General features: G+C 39.2%; 1 protein-coding gene across 2 annotated transcripts in view; it reads left to right on the top strand.

The window, feature by feature from the left end:
* Positions 1-20625, top strand: part of NEBL (nebulette) — a 379467-nt gene that overhangs the window by 348484 nt on the left and 10358 nt on the right. Inside the window, exons 25-26 of one of the 2 annotated variants that reach the window (XM_025396000.1) lie at positions 349-441; positions 1581-1730. The exons of the other annotated variant lie outside the window; for it this stretch is intronic. Of the exons in view, the coding sequence (XP_025251785.1) occupies positions 349-441; positions 1581-1730 (243 nt within the window). The remainder of the gene's footprint in view (positions 1-348; positions 442-1580; positions 1731-20625) is intronic. 2 annotated transcript variants of the gene reach the window in all.

Below are 20625 nucleotides of genomic sequence, written 5' to 3' on the forward strand. Positions count from 1 at the left end.
GATTGGGGATTTGGGGGTGCTGTGGGGGATGCATATAGCTGCCCCATGTGCTCCTGTGTACCTGTGACGGGTCACAGGTACTTCAGCAAGGTCTGGCAGGGCAGCTCAGTGGATAGAGCAGGCCGCTTCAATCTGATTACAAAGATTTCTTGACAGATGCTTGTGAAAGCAAGTATTTTTTCATCCTCTTCTGAAGTCAGCAGCACTGTGAGTTTGTCTATTACATGTTTGCTTTTTATATCTACTCCTTTGCAGACTTTGTCTTGACTCTTTTGGGGACTGGCTTTTTTTTTTTTTTTTTTTTTTATTCCTTTTTGATGAATGTTGATTTCTTCCTTTTGACAAAAGACCTCAAAGTTTGGCGCACAGATCCTGGCTCCGTCTTCGACCTCGATCCCCTGGAAGACAATATTCAGTCTAGAAGCCTACATATGCTGTCTGGTATTGCTCACTTTTGGTTTTGTCCCAACATTGAAACCACTGTGAACTGTAGAGGTTCATTATACTGTGTAATGTAAATTTTAAAGCTGAGAATTTGGCAAACCAAAAAAATACTATGCTACTTTTAAATACAATTAATCATTTACGAAAAGAAAGCTTACAAAAAGACTTTTTGATATATCTTAATTAGTCTGTCCTAGATTCATTTAAATAAGCTTTTTATTAGTAAGAACGCTTTTATAGAATTTCTGGGTTTACAAATACAGTTATTTGGATTTCATCAAACTGCTGAGACAAAAGGAGATTTGTTTCATGAAATACATTGTTATAATTTTTTAAAGGTAGGTTTAAGGAATGATATATAGAACAGTAGAAAGGTTTTCTATAGGGCATCAGAAATGTCTTAAAAGAAATTTTCAAGTATCTTTAAAATTTTCTTTGACATTTTATGTAATATAAAATGAATAGTTTACATAGGAAGCATAGTTAGCTTTTAACTTAGATTGCAAGTTCATAATTAAAGGCAAAAAAATGAATAGTTGGGGTATGAATGATAGCTTGATTTGACATTTCAAATTTTCTCTGACAGTTATACAGTTATGTTAAACAATAGATAGCTATGTGATTTAGATCTTGCTCTAAACCCTGATTTCTACTCTATATTTAATTGTTGATGTGAATAGAATTGAATACCCGAGGTAAAGTAGGAATTCTAGTACTTTTATAGTCAATTTCATTCATATAGTTAGCCAAACAGTGTCACTTGATTTTCTAAAAATAAAGAAAAGGCAACAAATACTATATACCTGGTGACAGTTTAAAGGAATTTTTAAAACCAGGCTTTACGATTAACAAAAATTTATTAGTTTACCAGTGTTTCTTAATCCTTATCAATTTCCTATCCCTTACCTGTCCTTTAAAATTGAGACTTAAAGAAGCATAAAATGACGGTTAAGTCCCTCATGTAGTTGATGCAATGCATGCTGAAGTTTGGGAATAGGTGCCTAGAGCTGAGATTTTGAGTTATTCTTTACTAAGAGATTGTTTTTCTTCTCTGTTAAGCTTTTAAGTAATTTTTTTGTTGATTTTGTTTTTCGAGTCACTTAATCACACGTGTAAATATTTTCCTTCCAATATAGAAAAGGCGAGTCACTGTAGGCGACATTGGTCTCGATCCCATTCCAGCAGTACTTTCGGTACAGGTCTCGGAGACGACAGGTCAGAAATCTCAGAGATTTACCCTAGCTTTTCATGCTTCAGTGAGGTAACAAGACCGTCTGATGAAGGAGGTATCAAACATCCACCGCTTACAAAGAAGATCGATTCGTTTTTTAAGTGTGTCACAAGAGTGTCTTTAACATTCTTTTCACCTTTGCATGAACATCTAGCCTGGCTGTGTTTGAGAATTTAAAATTAAATTCAGAAAGTTAATAGTCCTTTTGTTTTTTTAAAGAAAAAACCCTACTAATTTGCATTTTTGCATGTTTTTTTTCCCGCTGTCTTACTTCGCTATTATCACAGCAATGGATTTGTAATGACAAAAGGGTCTTGAGATTTGCTACTTGAGTCTGTTTCACAGGAGTTGTATGTGATAAATATATACACTACACAGTCAAAGCAGAAACTTGAGTTCTGCATAGTTTGTATCTGATTTCCATTAAGAAAAAAAATCAATCTTACAGTAATATTGGGGTGCCTAAGAGGTTACAATGAATGTGTATATGTTTAAATATTAATGTAAACTTGCAGACAGAGTTAGATCTTGCCAAAAGAAATTGGGCATAATACTTGGGAGATGAGAGGGTTTTGTTTTGTTTTGTTTTGTTTTTTAATGAGAAACACTATTGATTGTTAATCATCTTCTCTCCATTTTATATACCTACTCTTTTCCTGTATCTTCTGTTTCTGCATCCAGGCTGATGGATTAAGCCTAGAACTTCAACGAATTTTTTTAGGATGTTAAACTAATTTTACTTATAAAGCTGTTTTTAAAGGTTAAGACTAAAATGTTTCCTCACCTCATTGCAGTTATATTTTAGTACAGCAAGGAGGGGGAAAGGACTGAAGCATATGAGAACAAAAACAATACCGAATTTCCCTTTCAACTCAAAGGTCATATTGTTGAAATCTCAAAGGCAGGACATTTTGAGATTGAGCAACTTAAAACCTTGGTGGTGCGACTGAGGCAATGATGAAGCTGTGAAAGATTTTGTAACTCTATAATTGTTTTTTTGCACTCATTACAATGAAACACTAATGGGAATGACATTTATTATATTCTATACATCTTGAATTATAAATCTGGACTAGCTTTACTTTGGTACAAATTTACTAAAGGTCTCCTTTCTGCGTAGCTAATGAAATAATTATAAACTAGTTGTTTTATTGTAGGTAAAATATACATGAGAAGATCTCCCCTTTTTGTGTCTGTCTGAATTGCTAAAGAAGGGTTCAGTAACTTCCTGATTACTTTTTTGATACAGTCTTGCTCTGTTGCCCAGGCTGGAGTGCAGTGGTACAATCTCAGCTCACTGCAACCTTCACCTCCTGGGTTCAAGTGATTCTTGTGTCTCAGTCTCCCGAGTAGATGGGTCTACAGGTGTGTGCTACCACACCTAGCTAACTTTTGTATTTTTTATAGAGACGGGGGTTTCACAATGTTGTCCATGCTGGTCTGGAACTCCTGACCTCAAGTGATCCGCCCGCCTCGGCCTCCCAAGTGCTGGGATTACAGGTGTGAGCCACCATGCCCAACCTCTGATTACTTTTTTTTGGACATGGGGTCACTGATTTTTCCCCTCAGTGTCCTTCCTGGTTCTGTAAATGCAAAATAATATTGATATTTAAAGAGATAAATAAAACCCAAAGCAAATACAAGAACTAATGTTGATCAACCTTATTTAGTGTTACTCAGTTCAGCATAGTGGAATTAATATCTCTCCCAAAGGCAACGTACCAGAGAGTCTTTGTTTCATGAATGACCCTTTACTTCACGTCTGTCTCCCCAGCACATCATTCATTCATTTAGTCACCAAATGTTTACTGAGTGCTGTTTGTACACCGGCCAGGAGCTTAGATCTGGCAGTGCACACAGCAGTGAGCAAAAGAAACATACATCCGCTGTAAGTGGCTTAGAGGCTGGTGGGGGGACCTTAACATTTAGCAGACACTTACACAAGTAATACATAATGATGAGCAGAATCAGGCCTGTGAGGAGGAGGAATAAGGGCTACAATAACAGGGCAGCTGCATCTGGCCTTGATGTCAGGGGAGCCTTCCTTGGGGAGGGGATGTTTGAGTAGAGATGTCAATGCTGATGGACGTTAATGAGGCTGTGGGGCTTTGAGAGAAAAATGTTTCTGATAGGACAGAGCATGCAATATCTGATTGGATAGAAGCATGCATTGGATAGGACAAAACATTGAGATGTTCAAATGGAAGCATCACATACACAGTTAGAGTTTAGAAGAGGAGGCCGCACTGGAGGTCAGTTTGGAAATCATCATCCAAGTCTATGATTTAGGTCCTGAATGGATCTGTGTAGAGATCAGGAATTCAGAGGCCCTCTGCTTGGATGCCTCTACTCCTTCTGCAGCAGCAGACCACACCCACCTCACTTATCTCTTTTCATTCTCTTCTCCAAGGCTGTAAAAACCTGCTGCTGTTAATCACCTCTTTTTCTTCTCGAGCCCACATTCCTTCTCTTTTCTAATTATTTCTAGCAGGAGGACCCTATCCTAAGCCAAAATGAATGAGAAAATGTCTCATTGGAAGAAGGTATAGGCAAATATTCTTGCATTTATACTAGAATTTGAGTAAGAGTAACACACTTATAATCATATTTTTTTAAAAGGGGGAATTTCATACTCCTTCAAAGATGTGGGGAGATTTTGGACAGCAGCGATGACTCAGTGACTCAAATAATGCCTTGTAAGAAAACGTTGACTCTTTTTTTTTTTTTTTTTTTTTTTAGACAGAGTCTCACTGTGTCACTCAGGCTGGAGTGCAGTAACGCGGTCTGGGCTCACTGCAACCTCTGCCTTCCAGGTTCAAGTGATTCTCCTGCCTCAGCCTCCTGAGTAGCTGGGAATGCAGGTGCATGCCACCACACTTGGCTAACTTTTGTATTTTAAGTAGAGAGGGGGTTTCGCCGTGTTGACCAGGTTGGTCTTGAACTCCTGACCTCAAGTGACCCACTTGCCTCAGCCTCCCAAAATGCCGGGATTATAGACGTGAGCCACTGTGCCTGGCCAAAAGGTTGACTCTTTGGAGTCATTTATAAATTTCTGTTGTTCTCAGTCCCCTGTTTTGAGGCCAAGATGCTCTGTCTTTAGGGACATTTCCTATTTTAAAAAATAGATACTGAGGTATGAAGCAAAAGTGATGATGTACCAATAAGTTGTGTAACATAAACACAAGTGACAGTATGCCCACAAAAGAGCCGTATGAATTTGAAAAGATTTTAGGATACGTCGGAATATGCTAATTTAATTTAAGTGAAGCAAAGCACATTCTACCAGTTGGTACCTGATGTCTGTATTCAAATGATTAGTGACATACATCAAACCTTTTAAGTTCAATACCGCCTCTCTGCTTCCCCCTTCCCTGCAGAAATCTCCTTTTTGAGCTTCCCAGTTTGCTAAGTGTCAACTGCAGCTTTCCAGCTACTGAAGTCAAACCCTTTGGAGTCACCCCTGACTCTTGTCTTCCACTCACACCCCACATCCAGTTCATTGGCAAATCTTGTCAGCTGGACCATGACAAAAATATCCAGAATCTGAGTGCTTGGCCCCACCTCCATTGTTGCTACCCTTGTGTCAGCCACTGTCATCTCTCATTTGGACAATCATAGTTGCCTCCTGACTGGTTTGTCTGCTTCTGCTCTGGCCACACCATCTTCCACCCACGCCCTGCTCTAATCTGTTCTCCACCTGGCATCTGGAATGATCTTCTTGGAGCCCTGGTGACATCACGTCACTCTTCTACTATTTTATTCTGAATATAACCCAAATTTTCATCATTGTGTACAAGACCCATGTCCGATCTTGGGCCCTGGCCACTGCTCTGAACTAATTTTCTGCCATTCTGAGTACATCTATCCACTCTCACCATTTCCGGTTCCTTTGCTTTACTCAAACTTTCCAAGAATGCTTCCCCCAGGGCTTTGCACACACTGTTACCCCATCCTGGATTACTCCTGCCACCCCAGATATTTGCTTAGCTAAGTGCCATTTTTCTTTATGTTTCAGTGGGCCTGCAGCATATTCAACATTGGAGCCCAAGACTAATTCTGATTCACCCTCTCTTAAGTGGAACGGTGCTCGGTTAGTTTCTGCTAATGTTGAAATAAATCATCTTACAGCTAGAGGCCATAATGGTAGGGTTAGTCATGTGAACCCTTGTATGGTGATGAGGGTTGATAAAGCAAATGATCCACTTATCAAGAGAACTAACAGGAGGATGATTGCTAGGGGAACTTTGTATGGAATTGTTTGGGCTACTGCTTGAAGTGCTCTAATGAGTACATATTTTGGATTGAATGTCCAATGCTCAGGTGACTCCCTCTCTAACTACTAGAGAAAAAAGAGCACCCCTTTCCTGACCGTCTTTTTTCTCTGCATTTTTTCCTTCATAGCACCTGGTACCACTTCAGATATTATATATTGATTTATTTATTTGGCTTAGTCTGCAAGCCCAGCAAGATCAGAGATATTAGCTGTTTTGTTGACTGTTCTATCTCTGGCTCTTAGAATAAGCATTCAGCAACTATTTGGAGAGGGGATAAAATGGCCAAATGAATATTTTAAAAATGAGGACCACATGCATAAATATATGTAAGTATAATTATTTTTATAAAATAAAATTCTCTTTGGGAAGGCTTTCAAGAAGATTCTTACATTTTTGGTGATGTTTTGATATGTTTCGATGGCATTAAAGCATAGCTGAAAAAATACTCTGAAGTGGAAGCATTCTCAGTATTTTTTTTTTTTTTCCTGGTACAGAAGGAAAGAAGTTTCCATGATTTCTCAGTGGCTTTGAAATTTAGGGTCCCCTTTGAAATGTGTCCTCTGCTGGGCTCTGGTGAGAAGGTGCTGACTGACTCTATAAAAAGTGGAGCGATGAAAATTGTTAGTGCTTTTAACAGTAACAGTCCATCATATGCATTTGTTTAAATTCTATCCTAGAAATTGAAAAGAATTTTATAACAATACTAGTTAGGGGTAAGATGAAGAAAGGAAATGTTTATAAATATTTAGAAATGCTATTTTTCTTCTGGATGTTGTTGATTCTTTTGAATTTATTTTATTTACTTTTAAAAACAAAATGTAGTTAAAATATTTTGGTTCAAGATCATCTTCCCAATACCACTGCTATAAGGGATTATTTTAAGGATTGATTTTTCTTTTTTAATGTTTCAATGGATAAATAATATTGTACATATGCATGAAGTTCCAAGGAATGTTTTGATATATACACCATATAGTAATCAGAATGTGGTAATTAGCATATTCATCATCTTGAACATTTATCATTTCTTTGTATTGGGAACATTAAGCATCCTTCTTCTAGCTATTTGAAACTACATAATATATTCTTGTTAACTATAGTCATCCTACAGTGCTATAGAACACTAGAATTTATTCCTCCTGTCTAGCTGTAATTTACATGATAAAATGTGTTATGTCCCAGAAAAATGTCCTTTAATATTTGGTTGTCTCTCTGCGGTCGGAGTGGGGTGTGTGGCAGTGGTGTCCTGTGGTGGCCGGAACCCTGAACTGGAGGACGAGACATTGGACTTAAGTCCCAATGCTCTCACGACTTGGTCTGGGTTATCAAAGAGGTCATTTAACCTTATTAGGCTTAAATTTTGCATCTGTGGTAAGAATGGCGCAGAACAAGAAGCAGATATTTTATATTTCCTCAGCTAAGTGGCCTAAATAAACTTTTTTCTTTCTCTTCTTTCTATGTGTAAGATTGTGTTTATGTTCTGAAAGGGGTCTGTTTTACTTTATGAATTAAGTAGTTGGGCAGTTATGAGAGTCACAGGTTTTGTTCCTTCTTTCGAGTTACAGGAAGTTCTGATTGTTAGGACAAAGGGTTGAACAATCAACTCATTTCGTTAAGGCAAAAGTACAAGGTTTTCACCATTCACATTTGGTTTTCATGGGCATTAATATGTGAGCCTTCTTCTTTCAGTTTTTGTCATCATTTTGGTTATCTGTTTCCCATGGTATTTTCCCATCTTACTTTGTTCAGTATTTTCTTTTCTTATATGATTATTTTGGACTTTCTTTACTTTTCAGTCTACTTCCCAATGTATTAAGTTACCAAAGGTTTTTCATTTTACATCTCTACTGTGTTACTTTGATTTAAGAACAGAGGTTTTTATTTAACCTTTACCCAATTTTGTTTTGATTCATGAATAGTATTACTTGAAATTATCTTCACTGCCTTTTGGTATTAGATTCGCTTAACTTATATTTTATTTGACACACAGCTCCTTTAGTGGAAAGGATCCTGATGATTTCAGCTTATTTCACTGGGAGGTTTCCTTTGATCTTTGTGTTTGCCTCTATTTCATTGCCTGCAATGTGTATCTGCTTTCCGGTATTACTTTGTGTTTCTTTGGTTTTCCTTGACATGCAGTTTTCTGGTATCGCAAATACTGGCGTGTGCTTGCAATGTCACCTGGTGTTTACCTGCCTCGATTTGAACTTGTGTTCAGTTTTGCTTCAGGTATGCTATGTGTTTCTGTTTTCCTCCGGAAAACATAAAAGGATATGGGAGTGTGATGGGGAATGAAAAACAGATGCACTTTTCAAAATAGACATTTTCAGCTTTCCAACCTCATGACCTTTCCCATTTTGCTGTGAGAGAATCCTGTGGGGATGCCCTAGTCCTGCCTTAACTGACTGAAAGTGAGTTTCGAATTTTGTAGCAGTTTAACCCACCCTCGCCAGGCTGTACTTCCAGCATTTCATCCCATGTAATATGTATTCAAGAGCTGCAAGAGATGCCTCAGTACATTCTGGAACTCTCAGTTTATTGTCCATAGCATTTTCAAGAGGGCAGTGCACCAATTGTGCAGCCAATTGCCCTGGTGTTTTACTGGTACCCATGACTCCATCTGCTCAGTCACCAAACATTTATCTTGTATCTCGTATGTATGAGATACTGGGAACACAAAAATACAATAAACAGTTACTGTTTTCAGAGAACTCACATTCTGGTGGGTGAACCAGTTGCGTAAAACCATTGCGCTCAGGAAAACATTGTGGAGTATTGCATAGGGTTAGAAATAGCCAAGTAAAGGCCAGGCATGGTAACTTATGCCTGTAATTCCAGCACTTTGGGAGGCCAAGACAAGCAGTTTACTTGAGGTCAGGAGTTCGAGACTAGCCTGGCCAACATGGCAAAAACTCTTCTCTACTAAAAATACAAAAATTACCTGGTTGTCATGGCAAGCACCTGTAATCACAGCTACTCAGGAGGCTAAGACATGAGAATTGCTTGAACCCAGGAGGTGGAGGTTGCACTGAGCTGAGATCACACCACTGCACTCCAACCTGGGTGACAGAGTAAGACCCTGTCTCAAAAATAAATAAATAAATAAATAAATAAATAAATAAAATAAAAAGAGAGAGAGAGAGATAGTCAAGTAGAGAAATGGGAAAGGAATGTTCTAGGCAGGAAAAGGGCAAATGAGAGAGAGCATAGCGCATTGGGAACTTGATATAGTTCAGCACATCTTGAGGCTGTGTGTGTAGATGGGCTGAAGAAGAAGTCTGGAACTAGAGTGTGGGCAGTGCTGAACCCCAATCTCTGCAGAGATAGGGCTCAAGGGAACATGGTCCCAGCACACTTTCCTTGGATTTTATCCTGTAGGAGACTTAAACGCTATTTAGCGGACCAATGACCTAGACTTGGAGTTGAGCGGAGTCTCTTCCGTGGAGGTTTAATCCATTCATGGAGCTTTTCTAAGAATCTGGTCTGCGTTGTTTAGATTTTCACCAAGAAATGGACTCCTCAGGCATCAAGAGACCTTCCCAGTGGTTCGCTAGAGGGGCTAATGATGTAGAAATAGTATGGGTAGATTTTTTTTTTTTCAAATATCACAACCTCTCTTATTGTGAGCATTTGTTGTTTATGCAGAAGAGCAGAAACACTGAAATTAGATAACCAGAAAAACCTACTAGAAAATACACTCCTAGAAAAGGAAACTTTAGCACACTTTTGGTGGGAATGTAGATTGGTAGACCCATTATAAAACAGTATGGAAGTTCCTAAAGAAATTAAAAATAGAACTACCATGCAACTCAGCAGTTTTTCTTCTGGGTATACACCCAACCCAAAGTAGATGAAATCACCACCTTGTAAATATATCTGTACTCCCATGTTCATTGCATCTTTATCATAATAGCCAAGATATGGAAACAACTTAAATGCCCATCAAAGGATGAATGGGTAAAGAAAATGTGGTAATGATACACATACAATGGAATATTGTTTAGCCTTTCAGAAGGAGACCCCGCCGTTTGCCATAATATGGGTGGACCTAGAGGACATTATACTAAGTGAAATAAACCAGACATAGAAAGAAAAATATTGCATGATCCCACTTATATGTGGAATCTGAAAAAGAAAGGTCAAATTTACAGAGATAGAAGATAAAACAATGGTTACAATGGGGTTGGGGGGGTGGGGAGATGTAACTCAAGTGATACAAAGTAGCAGATATGTAAGATAAACACATCTAGAGATGTAACACATAGCATGGGGACTGTAGTTAATAAAATTGTATTAGAGATTTTTGTTAAATAAGTAGATTGTAACTGCCCTTGTCTCTGTCACACAAACACACGCAACTGTGTCAGATGGTAAGTATGATAATTTGCATCACTATAGTAACCATTTTACCACCTATTATGTATCCCATAACATCATGTTGTAAACTTCAAATATTCATGAGATTTATTTAAGAAAAAGAAAATACACTCCTGATTTAGAACTATGTATCTTCATTTAAAATAAACTCGCTAGTGTTTCTATTTTAGCCACTGCTTCAGTTTTCTGACTACTGATTGGTCACCCTTCAAGATCACTCCCCAGTCCAACTCCTTGCTAGCCTGACTTCTGTAAAGAATGTGCAGTCAGCAAGAGAATTTCAAAATTTCAGTTGTACTTCCCAACTATCTTTGAGTGTTATTTCCAAACTGAATTTGAGAAGTTGGTTTAAATTTGTCCCAAAAATGCTCTTGTGTTTAAATTTGTCCCCTTTGAAATGTGTGCTCTGCTGGGCTCTGGTAAGAAGGTGCTGTCTTCATTTAAGTTTAGGAAGATATGAAGAATTGATGATTGAAATACTAAATGTCTGTGATGAACCAGGCACGGTGGCTCGAGCCTACAATCCCAGCACTTTGGGAAGCTGAGGTGGGTGGATCACTAGAGGCCAGGAATACAAGACCAGCCTGGCCAACATGGTGAGACCTGGTCTCTCCTAAAAATACAAAATTAGCTGAGTATGGTGGCACGCACCTGTGGTCTCCACTACTTAGGACGCTGAGGCAGGGGAATCACTTGAACCCAGGAGGTGGAGGTTGCAGTAAGACAAGATTGTGCCACGGCACTCCAACCTGGGTGACGGAGCAAGAATCTGCCTTAAAAATAAATAAATTTCTGCAATGAATCTAATCATTAGAAAAATGAATTATTTCTTTATAATGTAAACTCCAATTTGTAGGCTATCACATGATTATATTTTACCATCTAGTCTGTACATCTAGCCTGTGAAAAAACAGACATTATATATTGTTAGCAAGTATTCGTTCATTCTATTACTTCCCTGAGAAAAAGTTTTGGGCTTCTGATTGAATTTGAAGCCCTTAGAGAAACTTGTATTCCTAGTCTGAATAGAAATGGAATGAAAGAAATGTCATACGTTTTCTCTTCTGAGTGTGAAGTTGGGGAAAGGATCAAATACTAATGAATAGCACTTGTTCTAGAATGCACATGTGTCTTTCATCAATTTGCCAAGATTCAGTCAAAAGGTTCCGTATGTGTGTGAAGGAGAAACATCTGATACTTAAAGTGGAAACAATAAAACATTAAAAATATATTTCCTGTGAGACTGAGTTGATTTGGAGAAAGAGAAGTTTTGATCATCAGGAAGGATATAAATGTGGCTCTAGCATGTATGTCAAATGAGAAAACTTTTTGGGAAGAGCTTCATAAACTGTAAAGTGACATGCATGTAAAGGAGAAAATAGATATTCCTGCTTATTGGATGGTTGAACATTAGCAAATGAAATGAAAGTAGTCGTTTTTGGTTTATATAGATTAAAATCAATGTCCAAGTTGGATCAGAGACTGAACAGATATGCATACTTACCTGTCTGTCTCATGTACAAAACAGTAGAGTCATAATGTGATCTCCGCAGTCACAAATTTCCCTGCTTTTCTCCCACTTTCCATTTCAGTCAGGTGCCCCACATGAAGCCCTAGGCATGTAGGTCATGGGAATCGGTTCCCGACTTTAGAGGAACTGTTTAAAATTTCCACGTGCTGGAAATAATACAGTGGGGAAATAGCGTATGAATTTTCTGCATTTTGCTTGCCCATTATCTGTGGCCCTGGCTCTTGGTCATGTATTTCATGCCCTGTGGCCAGATTTGCTACTTCTTACTGCCTGATCCTTCCCTCTAGTATTTCTGATATGCCCATGCTAATTTTTTTTTTTTTTTGTAATTAGAAACAGGGTTTTGCTCTGTCCTCTAGGCTGGAGTGCAGTGGCACAATCCTAGCTCACTGCACCTCTAACTCCTGAGCTCAAAGGATCTTCCTGCCTCAGCCTCTGGAATCACTGGGAGGAACAGGCATCCTCCATCATGCCTGGCTAGTATTTTTTGTTTTGTTTTGTTTTGTTTTTTGCAGAGATGGGTCTTGCTCTGTTATCCAGACTGGTTTTGAACTCCTGGCCTCAAGTGATTCTCCCATCTCAGTCTTTTGAGTTGCTGGGATTACAGGCATGGAACCACTGTGCCTATATTTTTCATTCTCGTCCTGGATCTTATTCTTGTGCCATACCTCACCCGTGTGTGTTAAACTTGTCTACTGTTCTGTCAAGTTCTTACCTTGCTCCTGTCTAACTACCCCTACAATTGTGTACAGTCAACCTGTTGACCTCCCTACATGGCAGGGAATCTTCATACCTGCCTGTTTGTTCAGACCCACATAGAGAATTTGTGCTCTCTGAGACCCAGGCAGTCATTCACACTTACTTTCTTGTGTTTCTGTATCTTCAAATCATGTTGGGGACACATTGAGTCAGTTTTATATATATCTATTTGTTGGAAAATATATATGTGCTCATTCAGCAACTTAATCAGCACCAAGATATGCCTATTTATGATATTTAGTGTGGCTTGTTACTTAGGATGTCTAGTGTAAAACTACATATGAGAACTCCTTATGGATTGACGGTATTGTCTAAGGGTCAGTTTTAGAATACACTAGTTCAGGAAAAACCAAAGGCAATGCCATTTTAAGTCTTTAAAAAAATGTTACATGCATTGATCCAATAAGTATTTCCAGAATATCCTCTGCAGTGGAATAATGACAATTTATTTCATTGTACTTGAGTAATGAATCTTCATATTAAATACTGATTTATACAACATGGGCAGTAGTATTCACTGAGGAAAATTGCGATTTGTTGTGAGCTGACTCTTCAGTCATGGCATGATTTGCATCTACAAGCTAGTCTTAGGGACAGGGATACATGAGTGGAAATAGCATCTCTGTCTACCTGCCAGTTGTATGCTCTGAATTGCTTTCATCTTATCAAAGAACTGCCCGAAGTCATGGAGTTCTTGTCAGGAAGCTACATATGTATCTGCACTGTACATTCCTTTCTTTTCTTTTTGTCTTGTTTTGGGGGATGGCTCACACGTGTTCATGTGCACACAAACGTACCATATGGATTTTGTGCCATGAGGATAATTATTAAAGACTCTATAATTTGGGGAAGAAATTATTTTCTTTTCCCTCCCTGACAATTCTGCTTATATTTGTGGTTTGAATTATAGTTACAACTTGGAGAGTTTATCCTAAGAGAGCTAAAATGAGAAACAAATCTGAGGGAACAAAATGGAAGTTGCAATTCAAATCTAAATGTAGGAGTAAATGGGCTAGATTATTCTGAAGTAAAATAGCAGAAATTCTAAAATCTAAAGCTATCTAGTTGTATTTAAACCATATTATGGTTTAGCTCAGTTCTGTTGAAACATTTGCAGAGTAATTTTTTCTAGAGAAAAAGCAGTTGGCTTCAAAATGTACTGATTTTCTTGATTTTTGAGGCTAATCAAGTTTAACTGATGGATAATTACAAATACAACTAATGTTGTGTGTTTTTTCAATATTTAGGAACTGCAGATTCCCCAAAATAATATTTTAGAGAAGTTCTTTTTTTTTTCTTTTTTTCTTTTTTGAGACTGAGTTTCACTCTTGTCGCCCAGGCTGGAGTGCAATGGTGCTATCTTAGCTCACTGCAACCTCTACCTCCTGGGTTCCAGCGATTCTCCTCAGCCTCCTGAGTAACTGGGATAACAGGCACCCACCACTATGCCCCACTAATTTTTGTATTTTAGTAGAGGTGGGATTTCACTATGTTGACTAGGCTGGTCTCAAACTCCTGACCTTAACTGATCCGCCTGCCCCACCCTCCCAAAGTGCTGGGATTACAGGCATGAGCCACCACACCCAGCCTAGAAGTTCTTATTTGAGACAACTAAGTCAAATATATCAATGAAATGCTGAAATGTAATGTCTGCATGTGTAGTTTAAAAAGTACAAAGTACATATGTTTCCTTTTGCAGTTAACAGGCAATAAAGAATCTTTAATCCATTAATATTTAAGGAATGTTATAAACCTGGTTGTTTATATTTAGGGAAGAAAATGGTTAAAGATCTCTTGGAATTAATTGTATTTTCAACTAAATCTTTCATATGTCAATGGCAGCATTGCTTATTCTAGTAGTGATGGTGGGAGGTCTTTTTCAGGCGGCGTTGTACACAATGACTTTGAAGATTGTTAGGTGCCATCATTATGAGGCTATTGTTACTCAGTGGGAATGTGGTTGAAGTCACATTAGGAGATGTGATATTGAACATAGGCTTGAAATTTATCATGCAAGATAAGGCGACTAAATAATTGCCCTTGGATAAAATAGGTTGGTATCGGCAATGGGAAAAAGAAACAAAAATTAAACAGGCACACACCCACACACACACACAATGCACACGCACACACTCTGTCTCCCCAGAGACCTGTCAGATGCTAAAATGACTCTTACAATAAATCTAAAAGTCATTGCTTCGGAAATGATGCTACTTTATTTGAGCTTGCTTTTCCAAAAGTAGATGAATTGCTGACTCTATAATTTCTTCCAGAGATGTTTTAGCATACTTCATCAACCACAAACACACAAACTTCTAGTTGGATGTTTACCACACATATGCACACAAATTAGTGACTATTATAGAGTAACGTCTATGAGCCTAACAAGCCTGGCTGGCACATATCCCGTGCATTTAGACTCATTTTTCTTTACCTTTCCCTCTTTCTCACTTCTACTGCCCCAACGGGGAAGGGTTGACTGCCTCCTTTTCAAATTTCAGATCCAGTCTTAGTCCTAGAAGCTTCTCTGCTCACCATACCATAGTGTGCTTACACATTTCTGAATTCGCAGTGGTTACTTTGAAAGGAATCTCACACTGTTTTGTCATTTCTTCTGTAATAATTTGGGTTTAGTATAGTCAAGAGTTTGGGTTCTGAAGTCAGATTTTTGGCATTAAATTCTGGCTCCCCCTTGTTTCTGATATTTGACCAACTTACTTAATCTGCTAACCTTCAGCTCCTTCGTTGGTGAAAAGAAGATTGTGGTGGCGATTACACCAACTAAAACATGCAACATGCTAAGCGCAGGGCTGGAACATTGTAAGGAAGCAAACTGAACATCCCAAATTGCCGGAAACTAAGGATGTCCTGAAAAGCAGATTTAAGAGCTAAACTAGTAAAATCTTGAGCTAATGGGGTTGTAAGCATTTAACTTACATTATCAAATTTTTATTGTATGCAGATTCTGTATTCCTGGGGAAGTAGAGTCTTATGTTACCTCTTTCCCCCGCTAACTTTCACAGGGGTACACACCTGAGTGCTTAAATACTTTTATGTAGGTTGCATTTTCTTATAAAGATTTACAGGTTGCACAATATGAATGTACTTAATGTCAAACAACTGTACAGTTAACAATGATTAAAATGATACATTTATGGTATGTATATTTCACCACAATAAATACATTTGCAATCTTAAAGTAATAATGGCGATAATTGTTTTATTACTATAAGTAGTATTTATTTCTGTAGTATGGTCAGCAGTAAGCAGGATATAGTATATACTATGAATAGGTTATATTATAGGAATAGAAATAAAATTTAGCTAAAACTAGAAAATTAAAACAAAGATAATATGAGAGTCTAGAAGAAGAGAATTGATTATTAGGATCCTAGCGTTGGCTTGACAGAGAATTTTTGATTTTGCAAAGATGTTTTAGGCTGCACACTTCCTCTTTCCTCTCAGCTGATGACCATTAAGTCCTGCTCTGCTCCGCCCCCAAAGAAATGGGGTCCACTCCCCCTTGCTGCCTTGTGGCACTGGCTTTCCCAGTAATGTTGCATGCTAACCTCCAAATTATTCTACAATAAGCTTTTTCTTGACTTGGATTTCTTCCTGCAGTCCCAGGCTGTTTCCTGAGGCCCAGGTTCAAACATTTGCCTCCACAGATATTGGAAACAAGGCACTGGGGGAAAAGAGGGAATTGGGGAATAGTGTGTTTAAAATAGAGCCACATATGCCCCTAAATTCCTGTCAAATGGGAGCGAAGGAAGCCAGCCAGTTCAGTAGGTCTGCATTGTCGCTGCTCATTTGAAAAAAATAAGACACCAGCCAGGCATAGTGGCTCATGCCTGTAATCCCAGCATTTTGGGAGGCCAACGTGGATTGATGGCTTGAGCCCAGGAGTTTGAGAACAGTCTGGGCAATGTGGAAAAACCCCATCTCTACGAAAAACACAGAAACACTAGCTGGGTGTGGTAGCATGCGCCCGTAGTCTCAGCGACTTGGGAGGCTGTGGTGGGAGGATCACTTGAGCCTGGGAGATGGAGGCTACAGTGAGCTGAGATGGCATCTCCAGCCTGGGTGACAGAGCCAGATCCTGTGTCGAAAAAAAGAAAAATAAGACACTATTATGCAATTTCCTTTACCGCCACCCTAGAGTCTGATTTATTGTAGTTGGTGTGGGGGACCTGAGCGTAGTACATTTGAAAAGATCCCAGGCGATTTTCATATGCAGTCAGAGTTGAAAACACTGCAAGTAACTGATTCTTCCTCTGTCCTCAGTCCTTAATCTCCTGTCCTTCCTTTCCAGGGTTTGTTGCTCCTGCTGAAACTGAAGATTTAGTATATAAGACAGTAATGATTGTTTTTATTTTTAAATGATTCCCAAAGCTTGAGCTTGATTGTTTTGTATCACGACGATTAGGCATGTCTTTAAAACTTGGTGGTTTTAACTCAATTATAGAACACTTCATTTTTATATTGAAGTCTGTGTATTCTTAGTTTAGTACGCAGTAAGCCTATTTCTTAGGCAGTTCCCTCTTCAGAGCTTATAATTAAGAATCTGCAAACTAAAGTCTAGAGGCAATCTGGCTTGCTTCTGTATCCTGCAGGGAAGGAAAAGGGGTTTCTGTAGTGCTAAGAATCCTTTCAGATTACAAAACAGCGTCTTGTTTCTAGATTATGTATAAGCTTTGTGGATTTAGCTCCCGCTTATGGCTTGTGATCAAATGTGAATAGGACTTGAGGCTTTGACATGAAACTCTCAGTGACACGTGTAAAAGCAATTTGAGCAGAAAGGTCCACACCATGGCCCTATGTTATAACCAAGCAGCACAGCCACCTTACTCATGGACTAGACAGGATTTTTTTTTTTTTTTTGAGACGAAATTATTTTGCTCTTGTCACCCAGGCTGGAGTGAAATGGCACGATCTCAGCTCCCTGCAACCTCTTCTTCCCAGGTGCAAGCAATTCTCCTGCCTCAGCCTCCTGAGTAGCTGGGATTACAGGTGCCCACCACCACGCCTTTTGTATTTTTAGTAGACATGGGATTTCACCATGTTGGCCAGGCTGGTCTCAAACTCCTGAGCTGAAGCAATCTACCTGCCTCGGTCTCCCAAAGTGCTGGGATTATAGGTGTGAGCTACCGTGCCCGGCCAGGACTAGACAGGATTTAACTAGGCTCTAGTTCATTATTTAATACTTTTTTCATAACTAGCAGATATTCATACTTTCTCTTTTAGCAACTCCTCTCTGATTGTCTCAATAGGGGTTCTTTGTCCTAAAAAGAAAAACAAAACCTCATTAAGTTCTTTGACGTGCATTAGCTGATAAAACAGTAGTCAAGTATTAGAAAATATGACAATAATTGCATTGTATCCTAGACTCTTTATTGGGAAATTTCTGAATGGTGATTTTCTCCCTTTTTCTGGTTTTTTTCAAAAAGTAAGCCCATAAAAAAAACCTCAGATTATTTTCTCTTTTCACATTACATCTGTAGTTAGTCCATAAAGTACTATTTTTTCCCTCCCTCCCTCCCTCCCTCCTTCCTTCCTTCCTTCCTTCCTTCCTTCCTCCTTCCTTCCTTCCTTCCTTCCTTCCTTTCTTTCTTTCTTTCTTTCTTTCTTTCTTTCTTTCTTTCTTTCTTTCTTTCTTTCTTTCTTTCTATTCAGAATTTGGCCATCGACTGTATCTCTATAGTCATTGAGGGGCCTTCAAAACCTTCCCCTTATCTTTAATGACTTGAAACCTTAACTGTGGCTTCACTACACAAATAATTTTTCTGCTGCCTTCCTGTTCAGTCTCTCAGCCTCTGTTGTATTTTGTTCTGTAAAGTGGGAATGGTATCTGTTTTAGATAGTTGTCGCAGTAATTAAATGATGACATACAAAGCACCATGCACACCAAGGACGCTTAATCATATTCTCTTCTTTCACGCACTCTGCGTACATCCCCCACAGTGAACTTCCTTTTGAGTACTCTTCAACCTTTATTGTGGGTACATTTCTTCCTTTCATTTCCTCTAATCTTTGTGTATTTACATATATGTCCTCTTTTTTCCAGTTTTAGATTTGGTAAGCCTCTTAAAATGTTCTTAGCAGGGTGCAGTGGCTCACACCCGTAATCCCAGTGCTTTGGGAGTCTGAGACAAGAGGATTGCTTGAGACTGGGAATTTGAGACCAGGTTGGGCAATGTAGCAAGATCCTGTCTGTAGGAAAAAAAAAAAAAGAATTAGCTGGGCATAGTGGCGTATGTCCAGCTACTTGGGAGGCTGAGGCAGGAGGATCACTTGAGTCCAGGAGTTTGAGGCTGAAGTGAGCTGTGATCACACCACTACTCTACAGCCTGGGTGACAGAGTGAAACCCCATCTCAAAAAACAAAACAAAACAAAAAAACTTTTCTTCCTCCCTTTCCATCTTCTCCTTTATGATCTTCACATGCATTCACTTCTTTATCTTGGTTTTATCTCTTTCCATTTTAATAATAAACATTAAACAGAAAATGTTAGTGTAGGCTATCTGTGGAAGTACTTTATTGTACAGTAGAAGAGATATTTTGATATTATAAATATTGTAGAATATTCCAAATAGAGCCTGAAATGCTAAGAGCTTCAGTCAGCTTCTAGATCTTTGGTCAATAAATCTTACCAATGTGAAATGAAAGTTGAGTCACACTTGTGTGTATTTTCATTGACTTAGTATAACTAAAACTATTATTTGTGGCCTTAATGTTGTTGAAATAAAACAACCTGTCAAACTCAAACTCCTTGGTTAGAAAAGCCATTGTCCCCCATCTGTAGCAATGCTAATGGAACCTGATTACTAGTTTAATAAACAGGGCACTATGCTTTTACTCTTAGGTTAAGAAGCCCTTGTTTGTTGCCAAATTAACTTAACATCTTGTTTTTTAAAAAATCCTTTGATTCCACGTGTTCATGGAAGAAATCTCATACATGGAATAGCTATCTTTCAACCACATTCTCAATGAACCCAATGTAAAGCCATTGCTTTAGATTTCCTTTTCCTTGTTTCACCTAAGTTTCAAAAACAGGCATTCATGTAGCGTAACAATAGAAAAGCAGTGTTTATGCAAAGTCTTCTTAAATTGCCATTTGCTTTTACTAAGTTGGTTTCTTTAGGCTTTCAATTATGTTTGTCTGTTTTTTTTGTTTTTCGTTTTTTTTTTTTTTTTTTTTGGAGACAGAGTTTCACTCTGTTGCCCAGGCTGGAGTGCATGCAGTGGCATGATCTCGGTTCGTTGCAACCTCCTCCTCCCGGGTTCAAGTGATTCTCCTGCCTCAGCCTCCTGAGTAGCTGGAATTACGGGCGCACGCCACCACGCCCAGCTTATTTTTTGTGTTTTTAGTAGAGCTGGGGTTTCACCATGTTGGCCAGGCTGGTCTCAAATTCCTGACCTCCCGTGATCTGCCTGCCTCAGCCTGCCAAAGTGCTGGGATTACAGACGTGAGCCATCAGTTATGGTTTTTTATAACCCCTGTAGGAGTTCCCTAAAAACTCTTTTATTGGCCGGGCGCGGTGGCTCACGCCTGTAATCCCTGCACTTTGGGAGGCCGAGGCGGGCGGATCACGAGGTCAGGAGATCGAGACCATCCTGGCTAACAAGGTGAAACCCCGTCTCTACTAAAATACAAAAAAAATTAGCCGGGCGCGGTGGCGGCGCCTGTAGTCCCAGCTACTCGGGAGGCTGAGGCAGGAGAATGGCGCGAACCCGGGGGGGCGGAGCTTGCAGTGAGCCGAGATGGTGCCACTGCACTCCAGCCTGGGGGACAGAGTGAAGACTCCGCCTCAAAAAAAAAAAAAAAGGCCGGGCGCGGTGGCTCACGCCTGTAATCCCAGCACTTTGGGAGGCCGAGGCGGGCGGATCACAAGGTCAGGAGATCGAGACCACGGTGAAACCTCGTCTCTACTAAAAATACAAAAAATTAGCCGGGCGCGGTTGTGGGCGCCTGTAGTCCCAGCTACTCGGGAGGCTGAGGCAGGAGAATG

This window comes from Theropithecus gelada, chromosome 9 (genome assembly GCF_003255815.1).
Source record: "Theropithecus gelada isolate Dixy chromosome 9, Tgel_1.0, whole genome shotgun sequence".
Taxonomy (NCBI): domain Eukaryota; kingdom Metazoa; phylum Chordata; class Mammalia; order Primates; family Cercopithecidae; genus Theropithecus; species Theropithecus gelada.